The sequence below is a fragment of the Ascaphus truei genome, chromosome 2, assembly GCF_040206685.1.
Source record: "Ascaphus truei isolate aAscTru1 chromosome 2, aAscTru1.hap1, whole genome shotgun sequence".
NCBI classification, from domain to species: domain Eukaryota; kingdom Metazoa; phylum Chordata; class Amphibia; order Anura; family Ascaphidae; genus Ascaphus; species Ascaphus truei.
In genome coordinates, this window is record NC_134484.1 from 352,709,811 (window position 1) to 352,730,188 (window position 20,378).

General features: G+C 42.2%; 2 protein-coding genes across 7 annotated transcripts in view; one reads left to right on the plus strand and one right to left on the minus strand.

The window, feature by feature from the left end:
• WIPF3 (WAS/WASL interacting protein family member 3) overlaps nucleotides 1-15,395 on the plus strand; it is a 74,894-nt gene extending 59,499 nt beyond the window's left edge. For 4 of the 5 annotated variants that reach the window (XM_075586865.1, XM_075586864.1, XM_075586863.1 and 1 more), the window contains 4 exons: nucleotides 1,283-2,080; nucleotides 3,387-3,554; nucleotides 6,881-6,982; nucleotides 11,051-15,395. In XM_075586865.1, coding sequence (XP_075442980.1) covers nucleotides 1,283-2,080; nucleotides 3,387-3,554; nucleotides 6,881-6,982; nucleotides 11,051-11,094 — 1,112 coding nt within the window. In that variant the 3' untranslated portion in view covers nucleotides 11,095-15,395. The remainder of the gene's footprint in view (nucleotides 1-1,282; nucleotides 2,081-3,386; nucleotides 3,555-6,880; nucleotides 6,983-11,050) is intronic. The other variant, XM_075586866.1, reaches the window with a different exon arrangement.
• Nucleotides 15,396-18,106: 2,711 nt separating this feature from the next.
• SCRN1 (secernin 1) overlaps nucleotides 18,107-20,378 on the minus strand; it is a 56,372-nt gene continuing 54,100 nt past the window's right edge. For both annotated transcript variants that reach the window (XM_075586869.1, XM_075586870.1), the window contains exon 9: nucleotides 18,107-20,378. The gene's annotated coding sequence lies outside the window, so the exon portion shown is untranslated.

Below are 20,378 nucleotides of genomic sequence, written 5' to 3' on the forward strand. Positions count from 1 at the left end.
ATATACATGTGTGCGTGATTTCTGAAGTACAGTATGTGTGTGCAGCTAGGTCATCTGATTGCCTTGTTTGTTTAAATATCTTTTTTTAAATAATACTGGCATAGATTTAGTTCCCCAGTCAGGGCATCACTTCCAAGTTCTCAAACACTTACGTTTTTCACAGAATGCCAGCTTAACTATCCCATGCACCTAAGAAAACTATAGTTGTATTGATGTGTATTTTTCTAGCGATATGTTTTTACATCTTTCTATGTAATGTGTGTGCGTGTGCGTGTGTGTGTATCAGGTCTTAGACAGGTCTGCAACCTTGTCTTTCACCATTATCGCCCAGCACACAGCACTTCCACTGCAGCAAGGGATTCTGGGAAATGACATGCAAATGAGCACACAGTGCCACCTTTTATCTCAAGCTCACATTACATGAACAACCCTTAGCTAATGCATGCTGCTTCAGGCACAGCTTTTAAGCAAGGGCTTGGGAGATGCAAAGCCAGTAAACCCACTCACAGACATGTTTCAACCTTCATGGGTATCATCAGTGTGAGGTTGGTTGCTGGCATTTGCTCATTTGAGATTAAGGTAAGGTAGGTAATCACCACACTTATTAAGGTTATGGTGGGTAAAAAAAGTTTGCATCTCCCAAGCCCTTGCTTAAAAGCTGTGCCTAAAGCAGCATGCATTGGCTAAGGGTTGTTCATGTAATGTGAGCTTGAGATAAAAGGTGGCACTGTGTGCTCATTTGCATGTCATTTCCCAGAATCCCTTGCTGCAGTGGACGTTCTGTGTGCTGGGCGATAATGGTGAAAGACAGGGTTGCAGACCTGTCTCAGACATGCAAATGAACATGCAGTAATATTTACAGTTGCTATATTCTTTACTGTGGAGGGTTTTTGTCACTTTTTTTACCCATCATAACCTTAGTAAGTGTGGTACATATACATATACATATTCATATACAGTATAATCTTGTTGAGGTAATTCCATTTAAAAAGATAAGTATCTTTGTCTACCATTTTTTCATGGAACACCTACAGACTGTGGCTTTTAAAGAACAAATATCCAAGTCACATACTGAGGATTTTATTCTATTAAGTCAATGGGGCTTTTCATGTGGTGGAGCCGAATCGCTTCTATCACACTTTATAGAATAAGGCCCCAAGTAACTGCATGCACATACAGTTTGTTTGTAATTTCATTGAACATGGTGTGGCTTGGCGTGCAAGGATAGGCTTCTGAAGTCTGTACATTAGACAGATTCTATGTGAATCTATTCTCATTGCAGGAAATAAAAGTGCCCCACAGCATCCAGGACCGAGAACAAGTGCACCAAAACATCAGGACCAAGTGACTAGTAGCACGAAACCGGACGGGAGTTCTCACAATCCTCCTGATCCACCAAAACCAGCATCCTCTTCTGCACCACGCACAATTGCAATAAGAGCTGCACCACCACGACCAAATATTCTTGGCCCATCGCCTCCACTACCGCCACCAACCCCACCAGCCGGTAGTAAACCACTGCTGGTGGGGCAGACTCCTCCAGCTCTTTCTCCTTTGAAAGAATGTTCTGCAAAAACGGCAATGGCTTCTAACCCTTCTCTTCCTCCTCCGCCTCCTCCTTTCCCTCCTCAAACTGAAAAATCTCATAGGTATTCAGGAACTTCATTTTCATTCCCTCCTCCACCCCCTCCTCCTCATCCTCATCCTCCTCCTATGCCACCTTCTGGATTTCCTGGTAGGACAGCAGAGTTATCAAGCCCTTCCTCGTCACAGCCTGACTTCAGAGAACATCATGCACCTCTTCCACCTCCTCTACCTTCTGGATATCTTGGCAGGGCGACAGCGTTATCTGACTCTTTCCCTCCACCACCCGAACTCAGGGAATTTCCTTCACTTCCGCCGCCTCCTCCTCCACCTCCACCCTCACTCACTGCTATACGCAGATTATCTGAGGCTTTGCCACCTCCTCCGACGTGTGACCAGAGCAATATTCCACCTCCTCGGCCAGCAAAGAATACAACCTTTCTTCCTGCAAAACAGTCCGTGCCTCCTCCACACGGGAGGATTCACAAAGTCGCAGGTACAAAACTTGTTGCGGTTTGTGTTCGTATTTGTAGTGATAAGAGTATCTAAAATAGGCTTGAATAGGTATCGGGCATATTTTGAAAGTTTGGAATTGGATATCAAATTAGAAAAATACGTTGATTCAAAAGAGGCAATTCCACAAAACACACCAAAAATGAAACATTTTATCACGGCGATTAGAAAGATTCCATCACCCTTGAAGTTGACTTATTTGTAACCTGTAAAAAGTGCGTTTCACTTTTCTTCTGCACTGCAGAATTCAAGCTTATCAGCATCTTGTAAGGATGCATCAACCCATTGCTGCCCCCTTTGGCAGGGGAAGGGTTAAGTGTGCATGGAAAGCACGCTGATAGCTTCTCATTTAAAGAGGGGTATCTTTGAGGTTTATTTTCATACTTGCCCTTATCATCACTATCAACAATTCTTTGGCGGACCATCATGTTTAGTTCTGTGCACCAATATTTTTACATGTATATTTTATCATTTCAAATGACTAGACCTGGATATGTTAATTAGACGTCAGCATTGATGTGCTGGCAGGGGTAAAACAAAGCTGAAGTGACCACATGTTGTTCATAGGCCACAGGAGCCAAAAACTAATTGTGTTATTTTAAAGAATGCTGATCCCTCATAATATGGGACATTTTTAGAAAATACAAATCACCTTTCTAAGGATGAACCCCCTTTTCTCCAAATAGTGACCCCCTACTTCATCAAAACTGGTAAAGGGTTAATACACTGGCGACACACTTTATTCGAGCTTGGCTAGTCCCACGAATTCGGGTATACCCGGGTGTATTGAGGTTTGTGACTGTTTTCTGCCCGAGTACATTGAGTTATTTTCCAAGCAGGGATTGAAGCATTTTATTCCCGCTGGCTGCAATACTGCACAGTATATATATATATATATATATACTGCATTACAATTCATGAATTTATGCCATCTGGTAGACACGCGAAGCATTGCAGCCTATTAAATCCTAATCATTATCATTTAACAGATCAGCCGCCCATCAGCCAGGCATGAACCCAGGCTGGGAAGGCAAACACAACGGGGCTTGTCAGAGGTGAGGAGCGGCGCATTCCAGGTATCTGCCAGGTACATACCGGGTATTTGCTCGAATAAAGTGTGTCGGTGCAGTATGAATGGTTTTGTAGAATGACAGACACTTAATTTAGAGCAGCTCTGCACAGTAGCAGTGAGTAGACTAGAGAAAGAGAAAAGTTAGTAGAAACCTTGACAACTCTTTATTAAAATACAGCACATGGAGAGGAGAAGTTCACCTGTTTCTTTCTTTCAGTATCGAGTGGCGGGAGGTTAGCGCCTCCCCCAGTTCCACCAGCAAGATCACCTAGCACTGAGCTGTCCGGCAGACAACATTCTCATCAAACCTCCTCAGGAAGACCTTCAACTCAGCAGACCTATCCGCTGAATAAAACTGAAGGCATGCAAAGCACAGGTATCGTCCGTACGTTTGCTTATTTCTCTTTTGGTCAAGGAATCACCCCTTGGCTGCTATCCCTGACTTTGCATGGTTACATCCGAAGCATGACACCATTTGCAGATGCAGGCCTGCCTACAAAAATCTGCATAAAAGATACGTAAAATAGTAGGAACAATGAAAGTAAAACAAGTCAGAGAAAGTTAACAGGGGGCGTCCTCAACAGTCAGTGTGATTCCAGCGCTGACAATCAGTGCAGAAACGACACAGCAGACGAGTACAGTACTGTACCTACGCTATGGTTACCACATTGAAGTTTTTATTATACGGGACGCCGTATGAAAGTGTGGACATCCAGTATGACATTGTGACGTCATAATGAGCGATGGATGATTTGCCAATGCTTCGAGTTGAATGGTATCTCCCGCTTGACCGTTATATACTTTGGTTTTATTACCAAGGGCGGGGAAAGACGCGCACTGAACAAACAAGTAGCAGTGGGACAAAAAGTAACCCCTGTAGGTGTGGGTGTCATGGTATTATGTCATAACCAGGCAGTGTCCTACCTTTATTATTTTAATAATTTAGAAAAGCGACATCTATTGGAAAAGGTAACTATTACACCCAAGTAGAAATCTAGTACGTTTTAATGGCTGATATCATTACAGTAATTTTAAGTTTAGGCATTTCACGTCAAGGCACTAAAATACAGGACAATGATGCGTCCGACAGACCTTTCCGGGACATCGGAACAAGTAAATTAAATAAGTAAAAATCCCGTATTTACGGGACATCTGGCAACCATAAGCTACTCCTATATCCTGCTACTGAAAAACATCCGATCAGTTGCTCATATCCAGTTTTTCATCATATTGGCGGATTTATTAGAAAAATTTAAGAGAACATACAACGTCTCTGGCTGTATGACAAAGTGCTCAGTGCAGACCAAAGCATTGCATGTTCTCCGCATGTTCTAAATCCCAAGGCCTGTATGCTATCTTAAGAAAACAATCGTCATTAAAAACAATACAAACATTTTCAAGACTCTGAATTATTTGCTGTGCTAATGCAGGCCGTCGGGGCCTTTCCATTGTGGCACCCTTCCGGATTTGATGATGGCACAGCACAGGGAGAGTGTTAAACCTTTTTATATATTGCTCTGTGGCTGGAGTGCATCCATGGGACATGGGGCACAGCACATCACTGCAGAGCAGCACCAAGCCTTGTGCAATGTAGAGAGGAGCTGAGACCATGATTCCTTTAGCTCACACTACTGTTCAAAGTGTCCTGTGGTGATGCCGGCTCCCTCAACTACCACAGATCTCTGCCCTGGTCATCAGGTGAAGTCTACACCTCACTCTATATGGTGAGAAGTCGTCAATGCAGAATTAACAGTAGAGTAACTTCCAGCACACTTGAATTCAGGTTACAACACACATGGGTTAGAGCAGGGGGGCGCAAACTTTTTTCCCTGCGCCCCCCTGCCGGCTGTCCCCTCACTCCCGCGCCCCCCCCAACCCCAACTTACCCTCGCACCGGCGTAATGACGTCACGTTGCCATAGCAACGTGACGTCACATGACCTCGCAGCGTCATTTTGACGCCGCGTTGCCATGGCGACGCCGGGAGGAAGCCGCCGGAGCCACGGGTAAGTATGGTTTACAGAGGCCCTGCAGCTCCCCCGGCACTTAATTTAAGTGCCTTCGGGAAGCGCGCGGGGCCTCTGTAAACCCCGCGCCCCCCGTCGGCAGTCTCGCGCCCCCCCTGGGGGTCGCGCCCCACAGATTGCGCACCGCTGGGTTAGAGTGCCTTACAACACACATGGGTTAGAGTGCCTTACAACACACATGGGATAGAGTGCCTTACAACACACATGGGATAGAGTGCCTTACAACACACATGGGTTAGAGTGCCTTAGTGGATCCTAACCATATTGAATATTTTATGTTATTTAAAAAAAAACAAAAAAACACAAAGATTTAATATATGGCTTTTTTTTTTTTTTAGAACATTGTATAAATATACTTTCTAAAATAATATTGAGAAGAAGAGATAGCTCTTTAAACCACTCCTTTATGGCAGGGCTATTTACATTTCTTTATTTTTCGTCTCTCTTTTTAATTAAAGTTAAGCTATACATACAAGGTTGAGTGCTGTGCCTGAAAAACACCATGCACACGGTGTATCCTGCAAATTAACATAAAATATGAAAATGGGCATCATATTATTCTATTTGTTTAGTGAACACTTATTTTATGGCATCCTTTGTACATCGTTTTCGTGTCTTTTTAATTGTCATGACACTCTGGTGGGGAATTAATGACCTGTAACCTCTCTCACTACTGAAGTCAATCATCATGATACACGGGTGTGCTTTTTGCACCTGTATTACACAACACTGTCAGCCAGGAAACTTGGATAGAGAATCCTACAATATCTTCTATGAATAAAGTATAATCTGTCAACTCCCAAGTGGGTACATTCTCAAGATTAACATAGTGTAATGTATACAGGCATACCCCACATTAACGTACGCAATGGGACCGGAGCATGTATGTAAAGCGAAAATGTACTTAAAGTGATGCACTACTTTTCCCCACTTATCGATGCATGTACTGTACTGCAATCGTCATATACTATATGTGCATAACTGATGTAAATAACGCATTTGTAACAGGCTCTATAGTCTCCCCGCTTGCGCACAGCTTCGTTACAGGTAGGGAGTTCAACTTTGAGATTCAGGACGTGCTCACATGTACATGCGTGAGCTGCCGATTGACTATTGGGCGATATGTACTTACTCGCGAGTGTACTTAAAGTGAGTGTCCTTAAAGCGGGGTATGCCTGTAGTCTGTTTTATCCTTATCGTTTTAGGAACCCATTTTAATAATGTGTTTCTTTGTGAATCCTAAGTATGACAATTGCTTTCACGTTCCTGCTATTCTACATTGTCATCAGATAATTTCTATTTGCTCTGGTGACAGAGTTATGGTAATGACTAAACTCGTGGGGCCATTGCTTACTAAATGGTGCAATTCCATAAGACCCCTTACAATGTCAGAATATACTTTAAAGGGAATTTATTTTAATGTGCCTAAATTTGGCTTAATGAACCATTTCTGTCAATATTGTCAATCCTACTGTATCTGTACATATACATTTACCATACTGTGTGATACATGTTTATTACATAATTGTTTAATATAAATCATTACATCTTGTATGGACTTTTAGCACATTTTTAAACTAAGCTTTTGCAAATAGGACACAGGAGTTTTCGATGTTTAGAATATGGATGCAACTTATTCTTCTTTTCTAGCTGACTACTATTTTACTTTTCTGTTACCTCTACAGATGACTTTGAGTCTAAATTTACCTTTCATTCAGTGGAAGAATTTCCACCACCTGATGTGTTTGAACTATATGAACGTGTTTACCCGAGCAAGGTATATAGCGGTAAGTCATCCATCAGCATTGTAACTGTAAAAACATATACAGAAGAAATACAACGTGCAAAAACAGAAGGACAGGGTTCCAACATTAAAAAGTGTTTGTGTATAAACAATGGCCTTAGTATATAAGTTATACGGGCCTATTCACTAAACTTCGATAAGTGCCTTAATGCTGGTTAAGTGCCCTTTTCAAGTGACATTGCATGTGTATCTATTCACAAAGCTTCGATAACATTGCAATATCGCATAAAGACGGCTTCTTAACAAGCTTTAACGCTATTACCGTACAGTAGCTCAAAAAATGCCGAATCTGGCAAAAAAATTTTTTCCAGTAACTGCTATTCACAAAGCTCCGAGATGCAGATCGCTCGTTAAAAACTTGCATTCTTTTCTCACCATCTAAAGGGTGGTCGGATAGGAATCACGATTTGCATCTGACAGAGTTTATTGTTTTTTTTACTGCGTCGGATTGATGCCAGGGACATCGGTTGCTGACCCGCATTCATTTCAGCTCCGGAGACCCCCGTATTCAATCATATGTAATAAAAATAAAATTACAGCCAGCTTCATTACTGTACCTTAGCGGCTAACCGCTAAGGTAATGATGGGGTTAAATAGCAGGAACTGCTTTTTTGTTGATAGAGGGGGTAGGTGAAGCTTGTAGTTGCCCTAGGGTGGATGTTAAGGTCTCCCGGGAGGATTACAGTAGGGGTTAACCCCCTTCATTACCTTAACGGTTACAACTGCTACTGTAATGAAGAGTTTATCCCCTCCCACAAGGCCTAAACACACACCCCTTCACCCACCCCCTCTACCACCAACACCACACAGGAATAGGCAAAAGTGCTTTTATCCAAAGATGGCTAATAGCTATTTTGCTCATTCAAATAACCATTACAGTGCAATACAATAAAATACATTACTATAATATATACATTACTATAAAACAAAACTCTAGCCATTTAATCCATTGTTTGTCACAATATGGACATGGATTGCCACAATGACAATGAATGGGAAAGCTACAAATAAAAAAACAAGCACTAAATAAAATACATTTCATTTAAATAAAACATTTTTTTTTTCTCAATAAACCCATTTATTGTCACTGTAGTAAACAATGCCCACAATATGTGCATGGATTGCCACAATGGCAATGAATGGGCAACCTAAAACAAAAATCGAAAAAAATAACATACATTAAAATTAAATAAAAACAAAACATTTGCCAACAAATGCATTGCACTGTGCATATCTACCCTGAAAGGGACAAAGATAAACACATTGAGAGTCAATGGACAACCTAAAAAAAAAATACACAATTAAATAAAATCCATTTAATGTGTATCTTACCTTTGCTAGGATGAACATTCACCCTTCCTCGTCCAACTGTAGCACCAACTCCTGATCCACGACACAATGATCCTCATCACCATGATGCGAAGAAGCCCATGATCCTCAGTTGATTGTAGAGAAGTCGCCGGTAAGTTCTTCTTATCTTCCTTCTTTTCTTCTTTCTCCTCTTCTTTGTATTCCACCAGGTCAGGTCCAGGACAGGAGATGTTGATGTGACGAAGTCTTGGGGTCAAATTAGAAATGAGAGGGACAAAAAAAAGCATCACATGGTATATCCACCAATCTGATTGGTTGGTGTATCATTTAATGGCTTCCTGTTTTTTTTTTTTTTACTGATGTCATCTTAAAGGGAGGGAAACATATCCTACCTGATTGGCTGGCTTCCCTCCCACTAAGATGACGTAACGACATTAAAAACAATAGTAGACATTACATGGTATATCCACCAATCAGATTGGTGGGTGTAACCTTTGGCAGATAAATGTGACCTCACAGGCCTTATATAAGGCCTGGCCCGTCTCATTTGACCCCAAGAAGCCATCGGATCAACATCTCCTGTACTGTACCTGACCTGTTGGATTACAAAGAATAGAAGAAAGAAAAAAAGAAGAAAGAAAAGAATAAATAACTTACCGGAGACTACTCTGCAATGAACTGAGGATCATGGACCCCGTCGCATCAGGCTGTTGAGGATCATTGCTTCGTGGGTCAAGAGTTGGTGCCACAGTTGGACGAGGAAGGGTGAATCTTCATCCCATAAAAGGTAACAAACACATTGATTGGATTTTATTTAATTGTGTATTTTGTATTTTTTTTGGGATGCCCTTTGACTGTCAATGCATTTATCTATGCTCCTTTGAGGGTATAGATAAAACACATTGACAATTAATGTATTTTATGGCAAATGTTTGTTTTTATTTAATTGTAATGTATTGTATTTTTTGTTATGGTCTTTTTTAGGTTGCCCATTCATTGTCATTGGGGCAATTCATGTCCCTATTGTGGGCATGGTTTAATACAGTGACAATCAATGGGTTTATTGGCAACATTTTTTTTAATGTAATGTATTTTATTTAGTGCTTGTTTTTATATTTGTAGCCTGTCCATTAATTGCCATTGTGGCAATCCATGCCCATATTGTGGGTATGGTTTACCACTGTGACAATTAATAGGTAGAGGGATGGGGGTAGTTCCCCCGGGGAGGGTGGTTAGGCCACTCAGGTGGGTAGTGGGGGAGGGGGATTAACTCCTTAATTACCATAGCGGTTACTAACTGCTAAGTTTATTAAAGGGATAGTGGCCAGTAGTTAGTTTTTTTATTTTAATGTTGCTGTTCACGGAAGACGCAGAGGAAGACGAGGACGGCCTTCATCCTGGCAGGGGTAAGTACAAATTTAATGTACTTTATGCTGGCTGGGTAATGTTTTATTTTTAATGGGCAAATGCGCTATTATCCAGATTTGGATAATAGGAATTTTGTCCATTACTGTACTGTATGTGTTGGGGGGAGGGGGGATGTTGGCGGTAGATGGGTGGGTAGTAGTGTTGTTGTATTTTAATGTTTATTGGGGGAAGAGGCGGTGGGTGAAGGGGGTAGTTGCCCCAGGGTGGGTGGTTAGGCCTCTCAGGTGGGTAGCAGGAGGGGTTAACCCCTTCATTACTATAGCAGTTACCATCGCGATGGTTGTGAAGGGGTTAACTCCTCCCACAACCTTTCTTGTAGGCTTAACTGCCCCCCCCCTGGGGTAACTACCCCCTTCACCCACCCCCTCTACCACCAGCAAACCAAGTACTCTGGATTAACCCCTTCATTGCCATAGCGGCTAGCCGCTAAGGTAATAAAGCTGTTTAAATGTTAATTTTAATAACATAGTATTGAAGCAGGGGGACGCCAGAACTGAACCGCATTCATTTCTGCCTCGGGGACCCCTGCTTCACAAGATACAGGCCCCAGGATGAGGTGCCAGTATCTGCCTACGTTGTTTAAATGTCCCGGTCACGCGACGCAGGAGATTTTAACATGGCAGCGATACCGGCACCCCATACCGGGGCCTGTAACTCGGGAAGCAGGGGTTCTCGAGGCTGAAATTAATGCGGTTCAGGTCCAGAGACCCCGCTTCAATGCTATGTTATTACAATTTAATTCAAACTGCACGATCGCCTGTAAAAGCTGTACAGGTAAATGCAGCTCTCTCTGTGCAGCTCTCTCTATGCAGCTCTTCCAGACTGGTGGAGGGTCATTAAACAAACACAAATTAGTGCGATTTGGCCTTTTTTAGCGCACGATAAAAAAACTTGCGATTTTTCGGAGTGATTACCGTTTTGACACAAATTTCATAGCGTGCGGTAAGAACATACCAACCCGATCAGTAATTAACTTATCGAAGTTTAGTGAATAGGCCCCACAGAGTGCAAAGTCTGTAGAGTAACACACTACTCATTTGCATTACCCAGAATCCCTCGCTGCAGTGGAAGCACTGTTTGCTAAGCGATAATGGGGAAAGACAGGGTTGCAGACACGTCCCAGGCATGCAAATGCAACAGAAGTGGGTTTTTTTTAAATTTAGTATATGTTATAGAATGTCAGTGATATCTTGATTTGTCAATGAGTAATTTAGGTGTCACTACTGAAATGTACATGTTGTCTTGAGTATGATATAGGATAGAGAGAGTGGTCTTTTCTACCATCTAATCTTCATTTGATTTTATTTCACAGTCCAACAAGATCCATCACCACCTCAGAGATACCAGATGAGATAAGAGTAACATAACCGCAACGACCCAAAAGGAGACTTATTTTACCAGAAGAAAGGTTTTACAGTATTACATGCTAACGTCAGCATCTGCAGTGTCTGGGAGGGCGGGAGATGCACATAAACATATTTAATGGTTGCTTCAAATAAAGCACATACCTGTTCTTGATGTATAATAATAAGCCATTTTGCTGTGACAACAGATAACAAAAGGATGATATGTTTGTTGAGATAAATGGGCGCTGGACATGCTCAGGGATCTCAACCTTATTTTACATGGAAAAAAGTCATAATTCAGGAAAAATGGACAGCCTTACTGATATAAATGTCTTTTAGGGTGACCCATACAATAGTCATTAAATTGATATGAACAAATAATAATGTATTCTTGCATTGCTCTAACAATGCAGTGCTGCTTATTTAAGACTAACATGTGCTATGAGCATATAATTTAAAGCAAAGGGCTATATCTTGGCTACAAATTGTTTGTGGCTTAGTAAATCTGGTCTCTGGATGCCAATGCCCTGCTCAATATGTGCTTTTCTCTCTCTTTATTTTGTGAACAGATATCACTTTTTTTTAAGCACTGCGACTTTTCATCAAATTAATTAGCCCAGAAACTTGCTGATGAGGGTCGCAAAGTTTTACGGTAATGGAATAAGGAAATAAATGAACATGGAACGAAAGGGAAAAGCTTTATCTTGCTGACTGCTTCTCTGCTTTGGAAGACATTGGATATTGAATTTCTCTTTCTAGGAAAACATAAAGTAATCCTAAACTCCAATTTCTTACCTCCAGGCATGATTTATTTTTCTTTTTGTTTGATCTCCATAGTCAGGCTTGGCATAAGCTTGATAAGTGAATCAATAGACAAGTAGGCCTATTGTGGGTAATTGGACAGAATGCTTCTGAGAAATACTTCCCCACACATTTTTATGATATCCATCCTACAGCGCTAAGAAAAAAAAACCCCAATGTAGTTTTTGTGGCTTTTGTTGAAGTGTATCTTTGTTCCACTTTGTTACATCTACTAATGGACCAGTATAATGCTGGTAAACATAGTTGCTGCATTTGAACATAAGCAAGATGATCAGAGGTATTTGGCAAGCAGTTTATTGATTTGCTGCAATGTAGCTTTAGCCATTTTTTGCCCCCCCCCCCCCCCACCGCCCCAGCCCCCTCCCCCCACCGCCCCAGCCCCCTCCCCCCGGTACAAGTAGTGCTCCCAATGTAAAACCCACGCTAAGGAACGTAGAGTGCCAAAGAAGGATGAGGAGTCAATGATGGTTTTAGTCCGGGTTAGTACAGATGTACTGTAGCAAGACTTACTGTGCCCGGCACTGGTGAAGCTGCATAACCACAGCAGATCCCGGCGCCAGAGGTTTATTGCTATTGGGGGGTGTGATATGCAAGCATGGGCCCCCTGCAGCAGTGTCGAGGCAGGCACTGTCTCCTGAGCTTTTTGTTTTTTCAGCCGCTGCTCTGGAGACAGTGAAGTGAGAGTTGCTACATCTGTAGCAAGGCTGCAAAATGCCTGTGTATTTATATGGCGGGGCGGACTAGCTGCAAGCAATTAGCTTGCTACGGCACGGAGAACGCAAAGTCTAGACCAGTGCTTTTCAACCTTGTTTAGGTTAAGGAACCTCAGAATTAGATTGTGAAATTCTGGGAAACCCCAACCCTCGCCCCCCCCCCCCCCACACTTACCCCCCCCCCCCCCCACACTTACCCCCCCATTACAGACACACACACTCTCCTCCCTCTCTTCTACACACACACACACACACACACACACACACACACACACACACACACACACACACACACACACACACACACACACACACACACACACACACACACACACACACACACTCTTTCCCCCTCTCTTCTATATATACATACACACATACACTTTCCCCCTCTTCTATATATACACACACTCTTTCCCCCTCTCTTCTATATATATATACACACACACACACACACTCTTTCCCCCTCTCTTCTATATATACACACACACTCTTTCCCCCTCTCTTCTATATATACACACACTCTTTCCCCCTCTCTTCTATATATACACACACACACTCTTTCCCCCTCTCTTCTATATATACACACACACACACTTTCCCCCTCTCTTCTATATATATATACACACACACACACACTCTTTCCCCCTCTCTTCTATATATACACACACACTCTTTCCTCCTTTCTTCTATATATACATACACACACACTCTTTCCCCCTCTCTTCTATATATACATACACACACACACACACACTCTTTCCCCCTCTCTTCTATACACACACACTCTCCCCCCACTCTTCTACGCACACACTCTCCCCCTCTATACACATACACACACACACACACTCCTGCTCTCTCTTCTATATATACTGTTCTCTCTCTCGTTAGTCAGAAGTTGACGTGACACAGTGACCGAGCGGCTGGTGCTACTGAGCTCGGGAGCCGCTAGGTCACTGCTACGTGGGGTGCCACCACGCCGCCGGGCCTGGGACAGCTGAGAGGGTTATCCCAGATCTCCCCCCTTGCGGCCGCGGAACCACTGAGAGGTGATCGCAGAACCCCGATTGGAAATCACTGGTCTAGACAACCAATACAGGGATTCATTGCATGTATCAACTACAATGTTGGTCCATTAAAGATATCACAACCTGTAACAAACTACGTGTGAAAGGAGACATTTTGCACATTTTTGAAATTGTGCTGTTCCTTATTATGACGTGAAAATGAAGGCGGTGGTTTAAAAAAGTCCCCAAGCTAAAAAACCTGTAGAAAACAAAAGGGCAGAAGGAGTAGCTCAGTGGTAACGTCACTGCCTTTGAAGTGTGTGAACCACGGTAGGCATCTCAGTGTCAACTCTCCTTATGACCTTGGGCAAGTCACTTTATTGTCCTGCGCCTTAGATACAACATTAAATTGTAAGCTCGAGAGGGCAGGTAATTGTTGGGACTGCAAAATTCTATGTCCTGTGCTGCGCACCCTGTCAGTGCTCCATAGAGGGGGAGGGGGGAGACAATTCCTCCCTCTCTCCATCAGCTGGGACCTGACCGATTAAACAACTGGAGCCTGTTAAGGGGAGATCAGAACCGATTATAACTTGTGATATGTACGGTTTTATAATGTACATATTTTGCATAAAGTACTAAATATTTTCATTGATAGTTCTCTCCTGGCACTTTCCTTTCCTGCTCTAATATCAGATATGAAGCACTCAGATATTGCATTGTCAGACCACACATTTATGTGTCATATGTTTATTTTGTATGCAAATGCATTAATTTTTTTACAGTTACAGGTATGAGCCATGTACATGATTGGAGATTACTCAGTTCGCTTGTATATTGATCCCCCATGTGCTGACATTGTGAAATAAACCCTAGTTGTGGAATGGTAAAAAAAAAAAAAAAACACATGAAAGCAGTTTTATTAACATACAATAGGATCTTATTCTATAAAGTGTGTTATTGCCGATTTGGTGTTACTTCATGGAAAGCCCATTGACTTAAATGGGGCTTTCCATATTGTAACGCCATATCTGCGCTATCGCACTGTATAGAATAATGGTCATACAGGTTTACACACTAAAGTGAAATTATCCATTGCAGTGGTCTGGTATAAAGAGTTCATATCATCACAAAACTCCTTGCTTCTTTGCAATCTCACCAGCCAACAACGATGAGACAGATAATGGGGGAAATGCACTGTAGTTTGTATTATTGAATATATCCTTAACTAATCCAATCTCCAGTATGCTTTTTCCATTTGTTTCTCTGGTACTGGCCAATAGCCTGAATGACACGCGCTAACACGTCTGAACAACTTCCATTATCTACTATTTAACTGTCTGTTTAATTTGATCACAGCAGGGAAACATAAGCCTCTATTTAACGTACTGTGGCTAGGAATGGATGTTAACATAAGATCAAGCCCCTTATCGGAGCTTGGCGTCTCTTCCCCATACTGGAGAATCTAATTCATTTGAATGGATCTGAACTCTTGCCCCACTGTTGCTGTTCTACAATATTTTAAATAGTGGTCAAATGGTTAGGCAATTATTATCTTTTCATATGATTTGTGATACAAGTGGTGATAAAATCCTCAAATGACAGGATCAAAACATTGCCTTCAGTAAACCATATCTGAGGATTGTTAATGCCTTATGTTGATCTGTGACCGTTGTTTTGTAAACAAAAAATAATGATGAAATATGTAAATTAAAGTAAAATATGTATTGTAACTTCTTAAGGATGTAAAAATAAAGATTGAAAAAAAGTCGGTTTTTTTTCCCCCTGCTATTATTACTTGTACCCAAACATATGTTTGTATTGGTGGACTTGGTCCCCAAGAGATGTGGGAAGGTTTCAAATGACAAATAGTGCAGGTTAACTTTATATACACACGTACTGTGATTATATAATGCATCTATATGTAATCATCTCCTGTAGGATTTGCACAATTTATCTTAGCTTGGCTAAACATTCTGAAAATAGCTGGCCCCATTTCTGCAAATTAGTACATTACATACTGCTGAACCTAGAACTGACGTCAGAAAAGGAGGAATCCCTGCAGCGCCTCTTCATTACTGGAGGTTTCTTGAAGTTTTTGGTTTCCTTGCTCTCCTTGGTTTCAGGAAGTAACCAAGAATATTGCACATTAGTGTTTATTGGTTCATTCTTAAACTTATCTCGAATCCTGGGTTTGGGTCCAGTGGAGTCTTAAATTGGGTTTCTCGGCTACTTCTTGGACTGCATTTACTTTAACCTATGTCCTGTCTATGCTCCGACTCATTATTTCATTTGTCAAAAAGTTCCCTGCAGAAAATCGCTGAATTAAACGCATGATTTTGTGACACAACCAGACGAACACTAAGCATTTTGATTTGTTTCAGTGCATGTACAGTACTGTATAACATAGTATGCATGTTGCCTATTATACTGTATTTCAGTATTGGTACATTCTTCTTATTGTTTAGCTGGAAAAAGTTGAACAACCTAATCATATTATATTACATGTAGTCAGACATGGAAGCAGCTGTGCATGTACGGCTGTGCAGGGCCGCCGACAGGGGAGAGCCAGGACAAGTGGCCCGGGCCCGGTGGCCAGACAAAGCAGTTGGGCCCAACTTCTGGCTGGGCCCGGCTGCAGTTCCTCCTGATGCCATGGGGCCCGGCTCTCCCCCAGAGGCGGGCCTCCCTCACTGACTGTCCCACGCCGAGCTTCTAACACCGGCGCGCGCCGAACCTCTCTGCCGTCGCAAGCTGGGCTCAGCTTCCAGCATGTGCCAGCATCAGAAGCTCATAACTCTAGTCTGGGCCCCGGGAAATCTGTCTGCAACCCTGAGGCTATGGAACCACTTTATTTTACATACTGTACTTTCATGAAATAGGGGAGTTTTAAAACCTTTTAAATATTAATTTCCTTAAAGCAGCAGTACAGGTTAACTTGAAAAAAAAATTTGGACAACAGGTTTGAAGTAGGTGAACTGTGTTCATTTTAGCTCCGGGACTCCAGAGATAATTACCTCCGTAGCGCTGCCGGTATCCTTGGGGGTAGGGGAAATGTGTCACTAACATAATGGAAGTTTAAATATCGTGAGGGCCAATAGGCAGCCGTGACATCATGCGGTGCAGCTTCCTCTTGGCCTGCGTAACAGGGACCGTAAAACTATGCAGACAGACCGGCACACCCTACTGAGGTACGTATCTCTGGCAGCAGGCGGTCCCCGTACCTGAAATTAACACAGCTCAGCTCCAGATACGCCCTGCTTCAAACCTGCAATTATATATATATATATATAAATATATATATATATATAGTTAACCCGTATTGCTGCTTTTAACTCTGCCCAATGCTGTGACACAGTCATTGCAATGGAATGTGCTAAATAAGTATTATTTTACAGTATGCATGCAGGCCATTCAATGTGCTTATGTTGAAAGGGTGCACATTGAATGTGTTTTTACTGAAATGTAGTGATTGGGCGAATGCTTTATGTATACTGTATGTATAAATCTGCATAACAAGAAAACAGATCAACCGCTTATCAGGAGAGATGGGTTGTTTTGATTAATTTTTTGAGATAGAGACCTCTTTTTTTAGTCCCAAGTGCAACTCCAGTCCTCAAGGACCACCAATAGGTAAGGTTTTCAGGATATCCCTGCTTCAGCACAGGTAGCTCCGTCTTTGCACCATTTTCATCCACTGTATTTCTCACCATTACCCTATCACTTTAATATTACACTATTTAGCTTCTTCTTCTTTTTTTCTCCCATCTTGAAATTCTTCAGATTTATTTTAATCAGATGTGTATGTATGATTGTTTATAATTATCACACCTTTTGATCGCTCTTAGTTTTTGTCTAATTTTACTGAATATCATTGAATATCACTGAGTTGCACAATTTTCACTACGTGATGTAATGCACAATTGTAGACACTTTAATGGTTAGCGCCATTCCTCCTTTCTTTTTTGCATACAGTAAGGACAGGTCATGAGAGAAATACAGCATTAACCAGGTCCCTGGTCCAGGATAGAACTAAACACACCTCACTCCCAGGAGGGGAGAGGGTAGGACACAACCGTCCCACTCCAAGGAGAGGGAAGAACAGACTAAATTTGGTTGCAGCTCCTTTTTGTTACCAGGGGAGGGGCCCCAGGTCTCAGCCCCGTGTGGGCGGTACCTAGGCCTTAGGCCACCCCCCCCTGTAACTCAAGAGAGCTGCTTACTGCAGCTGGGCGTAGATTTAACCCTAACACTGTCTGCGCTGGTATCAGGACTTACGTGTTAGGCAGAGAATTAGTAGCCCAGGGGGTTACCTGGCTACACACTTTTTACCGCTCATCCTGTTGTGTGGTAATATATTCCGACTGGCTGATGCATTGTGGCTTCATACAAACTCTGTTACTACTAACTGCTTAGCTAGGTGCCCAGAATGTCACCAGGAAGTAGATAAGGGAAAGACGCTCTGTACAGAAACTAGCTAAACTATGTATGTATGTCTTTATTTATATATCGCCATTAATCTACATCGCGCTTCACAGCAGTAATACACGTGACAATCATATAACAAATAATATAAATAACACAAAGAATTGCTTCAGACATAAAAGTAACATTTAGGAAAAGGAGTCCCTGCTCCGAACAGCTTACAATCTAATTGGTTGGCAGGAAGAACGTTCAGAGACAGTAGGAGGGCGTTCTGGTAAGTGCGTCTGAAAGGGGGCCAAAGTTTATCAGCCATGGAGCTACTCATATGCTTCCTTAAGCAGGTGTGTTTTAAGGTGGGTCTTAAAGGTGGATAGAGAGGGTGCTAGTCGGATATTGAGGGGGAGGGGCATTCGAGAGGTGTGGGGCAGTCTGAGAAAGGTTTAAGGCGGTTGAGGTCTTTAAACACAAAAGGGGTAGAGTGAAGACATCCTTGAGCAGAATGCAAGAGTCAGAATGGTGTATAGCAAGAAATTAGGGCTGAGATGTAAGGAGGGGCAGAAGAGTGTAAAGCTTTAAAAGTGAGCAGGAGAAATAAGTTTGTGATATGGGATTTTATAGGAAGCCAGGAGAAGGATTTCAGCAGGGGAGACGCAGAGATAGATTTAGGAAAGAGTAGAGTGATTCTGGCAGCAGCGTTTAGGATAGATTGTAGGGGAGACAGGTGAGAGGCAGGAAGGCCGGACAGCAGGAGGTTACAGTAAATCGAGACGGGAGAGAATGAGGGCCTGTGTCAGAGTTTTAGCAGTCGAGCAACAGAGGAAAGGGCGTATCTTTGTAATATTGTGGAGGAAAAAATTACAGGTTTTAGCTACCTTTTGAATGTGAGAGGAGAATGTGAGAGAGGAGTTGAGTGTGACCCCTAGGATGCGTGCTTGTGCTACTGGGTGAATGATAGTACTTCCAAAAGTAATGTGGAAGGAGGTAGTAGGGTCAGGTTTGGGAGAAAGTATGAGGAGTTCTGTTTTTGCCATGTTAAGTTTATGTCGGCGGAGGGCCATCCAGGATGATATCGCAGAGAGACATTCAGAAACTTTAGTCTGTACAGCAGGTGTAAGGTCAGGGGTTGAAAAGTAAGTTTTTGTGTCATCAGCGTAGAGGTGATATTTGAACCCAAGAGATGTGGTTAGGTCACCTAGACTGTGTGTGTAAAGAGAGAATAGAAGAGGTCCCAGGACAGAGCCCTGAGTTACCCCCGCAGAGAGATTGATAGAGGAGAAGGTGTTGGCAAAAGAGACACTGAAGGTACGGTTGTAGAGGTAAGAAGAGATCCAGGATAGAGATAAAATTGTGAGACCACGATGTCCTTATATGTTGATACAGAGGAGGGGGGGGGGGTAAAGATGTGTAAGAGGCAAAGCCAGTGGGTATTGAAGGCTAGGATTCAGCAACCATATTTATTTAACATATGTACAACATATAGTTAAGATAAAGTCAACAAGTCCCACGTCTTTCCTTGCTTGGGCAATGTTCTCCCTTGACGCAATACATCAGACTTCAAAGTATGGCTACCTTCATTTGAAAGAATTGTTAAACACTACATTCATTATATGCCCAACACTCGTTCATGGTTCAGAAAGAGTCAAAGAACACAGCATACATACTGCCACTGCACGTGCATATAAACAAGCAGAGCCACATCAAATAAAATAGAAAACCACTTCAAACTTTTTGTCTGGACCTATGTAGCTCTTCTATGTCTTTGTCCTTTCTGTCCTTCCATTATCTCTTGTGTTGTGTCACTAACATTAAAAAGGTGCAGTTCCCCAAAAAGTATTCTGTGTTGGAAATGAGCTCAATCTGACACCCATTAAACCAGTTTACCAATCTCATTTTAATTTGTTTACAGTTTTTTATTTTGTACGTCTTGAGAGCCAGCACACACCAGGGGCCCTATGGCCATGCTATATACCAGGGATGGGCAACTCCTACCCTCAAGGGCCACCAACAGGTCAGGCTATTCCTGCTTAAATGAGTCCTCCATGGAAAATATTAGTTGTTAAATATTAAAATATCGAAAATAATCAATTATTTTGCTTTTAGGTTAACAAATGGTTTTAAAGAACACATTTAAACATTCAGCTCCATGTTAGCCTACATGCACAAAACTGACGATAAGCAGCTCCCTCCCGTCACTGTACAAACACAACACAGTGGAACACATAGTTGAGAAAAGGAAACGGCAAATCAGGAAACTCTGCAACGTGGAGAATTGAAACGTTTCAAGAGATGGTTTCTTCCTCTAATGTGAAGGTGAATTGTGTCCATGTTCT